Below are 6,750 nucleotides of genomic sequence, written 5' to 3'. Positions count from 1 at the left end.
TTTGTAAAATATAATTTTATATTTTATAAATTAGTTTATAAACTATTATAAATGACTTAACTCTTAGAAAAATTTAAAATTTATGAAAGTTAAAGATAAATATTTTTTTAAGAAAATTTAAACATTATACATGATTTATAAAGCATGTATGAACTTTATAAAACATCAATATTTATTATAAATTTTATTTACGAATATATTTATATTAATTTCTATAATTTATTTTTTCATTATTATGGTACGCAAAAAGATCATTTTGCATGTAGAAATAGTATGGTACACAAAAAGCACACGCTTTACAAGATATTAATAAACATGTATAAAACTAAATACAAACTATTTTTACCAAAAAGAAATACAAACTTTATTGATAATTTGGTGCATACCGAAAGTAGACATATTATTTTTTCCATTTCTTATTCTGCCCGTACATCACGTGTCGTTCGAAGAACGTTTTAGCAACTAAGGTGAGAACCAGGGTCCACACCAAGTTGTCGACAATAGTATCGATAGTACCTAATCCTTTCATTGACCGCATCTGAATTACCACCGTTACATTCGATTCCGTTGATGGCTCTTATTGTGGCTCCAAATCCTTGGTTAAGTACTGGCCTTACGCTATTCATCCAAAACCACAAACTCGTTTTGAAACTTACAGTTGGGGTACCCACAAGCTCAGATGGGCTTTGAAGATCTTTGCCCGGGGAACAATCATCTTGTATAGGGTTCTCGTCGCAGTCGTTACGTGACCTTCCATTTCTTTTTTTTTGAACTTTACGTGACCTTCCATTTATTACTTCAATGTTGCAAAAGTCTGTCGGACATGGAGATGCACATCAAACCGTTATAAGTTAGGTTTAACTTTTTTGTCGCACACCAATATTGTTTCAAATATATCACCTGTTAATTATATTATCCATTTCTAATATTCAATTAAGGCAAACGTTTACGAATAAGCAGTCCACATTTTATTTTTGTTTATAAAATTACTAGGTTAAGACCTGCGCAATTGCACGGGGTGAACTTTACATATAAAAATTATTTTTTATTTTTTTTATTTGTGTTCATTTACCTATTATGAATATTATTAAATTAGAGTAAGCACATAAATTAAAAAATTACCTCTTGTTTAGTTACAATAATGTTTTGGTAAATAATTCAAAACAATCATTTTAATTATTTTATATGGCATATAATAAATTTCATTGACATGGACATAGATATATAGTATATTTTAATATAAATATTTATTATTGAGAATTCATACACATATGATATACACAAAATTTCTAATGTGCAATTTATTTCTGTCAAAATTTCAAAATTAAAATATTAAGGTTTCAACACAAATTTAGAAATTAACATATTTATGTATTTTATATGTTATATAGTTTAATTTTAAACTATATTAATATATAATATGAATGTCTATTAACTGAGACTTCATATTCATACGATTTATGATCATTTGTGTATTGCTATTACAAAAAAATATTAAACCATTGATCATAAAATTTTAGTGTTAGACATTTAACATTTTTAGTAATTTATATTCATTTTAAAGATTCAAAATATAATATATAAAAAATTGTTATCAAATATTGCACAAAAAAGAGGGAAAATACAAAATTGTTATCAAATATTTATTATTCATAATTATTAATTGTCATATAACGTTAACCATATTAAGTAATTCCCTTGCTATTATTTAAATAAAATGCGAGAATATTCTTTTGTACACTTTTTTTATCAATTTGATAGTTAGTTTAATAAAAAAATATAATATATGTTAAGATGTACCAAATTATTTTTCTAAGAATTCTGAATTTCATTATCATTCTGACACGTGGCTACAGAAAAATATTGTATTGTTTCTCAATTAATATATAAGGGATTAACCCGCTTGTTAGTTAATAACAGAAATAAATAAATCTATTTGTTCAATCCGTCGTCACTTGATAAATATTTTTTATATTCAAAAAAATAACCTGGAATAATGGTAATGTAAACATTTCTAACCACAAATCGTAGGTTGATTTTTTTAAAAGAATAAACATTATTTTAAGTTTTTAAATATTAATTTATTAATTAGGATTTATTTAAAATTATAGTTTTGTACCCGCATATATTAAGAATATTTATGTTATGTCAATTTAGAAAGTATTATTTATTATTTTAAATTTCATATTATCACAATTATTGGAAATTTTTAACTGTATTAACTTATTTTTTATATATTAAAAATGAATTTTGACCTGTGTATATCGGAAATGAGCATGTATATAATGAAAAATCATATATTATTTGGTGACATATATTTCGTTAATTTTTGTTAGAATTTCATTATATAGATAATATTCGTATGCACTTATCAATAACGGAAAAAAAGAATCAGAAAACGTAACATCTACGTTATATAACATAAATGGTCAGAATAAGTTTGATAACATTTTGGAATATTCCTTAAATAGATTTATTTGCTGGGTGATTTTAATTAATAATAATTTCCTAAAATTAAGGAGTGGCAAGGCTTTGTAAAAAAATAAAAAAATAAGGGCAGAATCTTATGAGACATTTTGCTTTAATAATATAGATTTGGCATGTACATATCAAAAATGGACATGTAAATAAAGAAAAATCATATATTATTTGGTGATATATATTTCGTAAATTTTTGTTAGAATTTAATTATATATATAATATTCGTAATGCACGTATCATTAACGGAAAAAGAATCAGTATCATCTTCGTTAGTCGTTACGTAACATAAATGGTTAGAATAAATTTGATAACGTTTTGGAATATTCATTAAACACATTTATTTGCTTGCTGGTTTTAATTAATAATAATTTCTTAAAGTTAATGAGCTTGTAAATAAATGAAAAAGTAAAACAGAATTCTATTGATAGATTCTGATTTAATAATATATAGATTAGTAATGACCATATGTATACACATATATTAATGTCTTTTATATTATATTAAAACTGTATAGAAAAAAAATAGCGAAATCTTACGTCCAGTAGCGTGAGTGAAATGAGCAAACATGGTAGCAATTTCACGCCTAGTAACGGAAGTAGCAAACTTGGAAAAAGTATTAGCGGCGTTGATAAAAGAATCACGAGTGTAAAATCTTTTTCCGGCACATCCACTACCAACGTTTTTGATAATGTCGTTAAAGAATTGTTCCGTCACAATGCTACTGACCGCTGTACCACCACCGATTGGTGTTTCAGTGACTTTGCAGGGACCTGATTTGCATCCAGCACCGCAATGAGCATCGTTGGTACCACAATAACCAAACTGACTGCAACAATGGTTGGGAGCGCAACCGCAGTTTTGAGACTTGACTGTTACAGAGTATAAACTTAAGAAGCAAAGGAAAAGGATTAAGGAATTTTTTGTTAAAGTCATGTTTAGCTTCATTTTTACGGTTGAGAAGGAAGAAGTTGTGGGGGTATTTATAGGTATATATGCTTTGGATAGTTTGGTGATTTGCTATTTTGGATGAGTGGAAGTAAATATTTGTCGTTCTTTCTTTTTAATTTAAGAAAAATGAGAAAGAGTGAGGGATTAGATAGCGATATATAGTTGTTTTTATTTTTTTTATTTAAGAAGAATGAGGAACAGCGAGAAAGATTAGCAATGTTTTGAAAACCAGACCAGACATTGACTAAGTACTGTAAATGGGTCAATGGTCCAACCGAGTTTTAAATTTTAATTTGATTTTAAATTAATTAAATATATATATATAATAATAAAATTATTTTAATAAAAAATTATATCATTACTAAAATCTAACTAAATTTGATACATAAATAAAATGAAAACGTAAAATAGTATAAAATATCATGAAAAAAAATTATTTAAAAATATATTTTAAAAATATGATTTTTAATGAAATATTCTTAAATTTGAAATTTTTTATTTTCTTTAACTTGAATTTGAGAAAACCTAATTTTAATATAGAACCAGGTCACCGTTTTTACGAGTTTGATCACTTTTTACCGGATTTGTCAGTTTAAATCAAATCAGGTTTTTAGTACAACCCGAAACGGGTTAGAAGAACGAGTCACGGTCCGGCAGGTCCGGTCCGGTTTTAAAAAAACTGGAGATGAGATTGCACGGAAACATCATGGATGCCGGTCCTTTATTTTGGAATCAGATTCAAAAGTTCATATGTGTAATTTGAAATTAGTAATTATATTATTTTTTCTGGAAAATAGTTTTTCTTTTTGCTATTTAATTTTTAATCATAAATATACAAATATTGTTAAATCATTTTTAAAATTTAGATATGTTTATTATCTTTGAGAACTTATTATATCTTAGTCATCTCACAATATAAATTAGAATAATTTTTATTTAATTTAGTAAATTAATTTAGAAAGCAATGAGGATTCGAATTTCTCATATAATGGAGGCAGTTCGAGGTGTTTAGTTAACCATTACCGTTTTATACGATCAATTCAAACTTCATACGAGAAAACGAGTTCTTGCGGGTTTTAAATCGTAAAGTTCCAATGGTGACTCCGATCGAGATGAAACAAGAGCAGGTTGGATCCGATCTAGAAGGAGGGAGCTACGAGGACGGGATGAAGGCAGACTAGTTGATCCAACTCACCGAAAGGGCGAGTCAGACTGCTTGTTTGGTCCAACTCTCCGAACGGGTGTGTTGGACGGTGCATTCGGTCCAATTTGCCCGTTCGTCGAGTTGGACGATGCATTCGGTTCAACTCGCATGTTCAGTGAGTTGGACGGTGTGTTCGGTCCAACTTGCCCCTTCGGTGAGTTGGACGATAGAGCTTTATGGTTGTTTCATTGTATGGGATCCGTTTGTACGAGGCTTGAAGTAACCTTTCTCGAAGACATATCGTGTGAATCCTTTTCGGAGTTGATACGAACTCGATTTAGGTTTTCCCGCTTTTATCTTCTTTTGAATTTTATCTTATCTTTTTCAAAGAGGACATTTCCTGGGAAGTTTCTGGCGTTGATTCTGTTGTAACCATTTTTGACTCCAACAATCTTGGAGGAATAAATAAGGGACGCAAAGCCAAGAGGCGCAAGAGAGAACCTTACACACAACAAAATTTAGCATTTAGAGAAATTTAGGCAATTTTCATTTTTGTTATCGAGCTACGACTCAACTAGGTTACGTAGTCTTACATCGTTAGAACTAGGGCACTCGCTGACCGCACTTCTGGCCAAGGATCTTACCTGTTGTAAAACGCTCATACGTAAATTCAGAATATGATCTTCTTTGCTCTTTTTTTTTTATCAATTTTATACTTAGTCTGTTTTGTGTGTTCTGATTTCTTGGTGTGTGGTTTAGCAGATAACCGGGACCTCTGAGAAATTTATGGTTTTCTATCTTTCCTTATTTTGTGGAAATCAACGGTGTGAAGTTCGGTTCTCACAGTTAGACGCTAGAAGGATGGGGTACAGATGCAAGGACACTCGACCGTGAACTACAAAGTACTCGGCGCGAGGTTAGCCGCGAAACTACTCGCATGAGAAATATTCGAAGTCACCAGTATCAAGGATCTTATCCGCGATTCTGATCGCCCACCAAAGACTGATAAAGCCCCAAAGAATCCTCCTTAAGGGAATCAGTCTGGCGAAAAGTGCGGGAAAAGGTAGGATGACAAAGGAAATGACAATAATTGTAGCAGACTGAACATGATCATCGGCGGATCGCAGTACTTCCATGACACGGTGTCGTCCATCAAGGCTTACCAGCAGAAATCTCCACCCCGCGGCGTCCCTAGTTACGTCATTACCTTTGAGGAGGAAGAAACCGACGGAAAACAAGAAAATTCCCGAGCCCATAGCTCTATACAACCCAAAAAAATCAGAGCCGAAAGAAGTTGTCAATCAAGTAAAGGCACCGCGACTAAGACATCCGACGCAACCCCACCAAAAGAGTTAAAAATTCTCGCGGCACAAACTGAGATACTTCCAAAACAAAAAAACTAAGATACTTCCAAAACCCGCAACGTTTCGTCTAGAAAAGTGATACATTAGGAGAAACGATTCCTAACAAACTATTTTTCCCGGAAGGCCAAAATTGTCATCCAGACCTTGTCCCCAAAAATAGTAATGATCAATTTACACAAAGGAAAAAAATATTTTCCGAAAAGCAAGACGTCGCAAAAACTTCCAAAGGTATATTTCGCAGACATCAAACGAATCACTAAAACAGTCCGTTCGCTACTATAAACTAACAAATACTTTAGCCGTCTTAAACAAACACAAACCGACCTTCCTTTTCACATGATCACTCGTACATCCCACAATGATAAATAGAACGATGTAAAAGAAATCCAGAATTTGTAGTCAGCACTTCCGAGACTTAGAAATTGTCTTCGAAGAGATGCTTGATTCTTACCAAACAAGTCGAATACGCCGAGAACCTATCGCGGACTTTAAATCGGTATGAATCACATTGAGATCTCATACGGGATACGTAAGCCGAAGTAGACATCGTACACCCTAAAAACCAACGGTTACCCTAGGTCTTACCCTAAACCCAGCACACAAGTCTTTAACATCTCAAGGCAGAGTATTTGACGATACAAGATCCCAAAAGATGTCTCTTTGTATATTCCACGTTCACGAATATTCACAATATAAAAAAAATTAATTTCTTTGCCTAAAACGAAGAAACGAATACCAAGATCTATCAAATAGTTAGATATGAGATGACAACTCATTTTCCACCATCTACATCTACGAAAACGCTCTAACTCC

The 6,750-nt window shown here is 31.2% G+C and overlaps 1 protein-coding gene across 1 annotated transcript; it reads right to left on the bottom strand.

Moving 5' to 3' along the window:
- Window positions 1-236: 236 nt before the first annotated feature.
- On the bottom strand, window positions 237-3,451 carry LOC103847766 (basic endochitinase CHB4). The gene is made up of 2 exons (XM_009124843.3): window positions 3,018-3,451; window positions 237-814 (listed from the first exon to the last, which is right to left on the bottom strand). The coding sequence occupies exons 1-2, from the start codon at window positions 3,424-3,426 to the stop codon at window positions 456-458; spliced, it is 768 nt and encodes a 255-aa protein (XP_009123091.1). The 5' UTR covers window positions 3,427-3,451; the 3' UTR covers window positions 237-455.
- Window positions 3,452-6,750: the final 3,299 nt, after the last annotated feature.

This window comes from Brassica rapa, chromosome A10, assembly GCF_000309985.2.
Source record: "Brassica rapa cultivar Chiifu-401-42 chromosome A10, CAAS_Brap_v3.01, whole genome shotgun sequence".
Classification (NCBI taxonomy): Eukaryota; Viridiplantae; Streptophyta; class Magnoliopsida; order Brassicales; family Brassicaceae; genus Brassica; species Brassica rapa.
This window is presented reverse-complemented; position numbering and strand designations above follow the sequence as displayed.

Excerpts from the sequence above, each read along its gene's own strand:
- LOC103847766 (XM_009124843.3), bottom strand. The coding sequence starts at position 3,426 with ATGAAGCTAAACATGACTTTAACAAAAAATTCCTTAATCCTTTTCCTT. Across the intron at positions 815-3,017 it reads TTTCACTCACGCTACTGGAC|ACTTTTGCAACATTGAAGTA; the intron begins GTAAGATTTCGC and ends CATGTCCGACAG.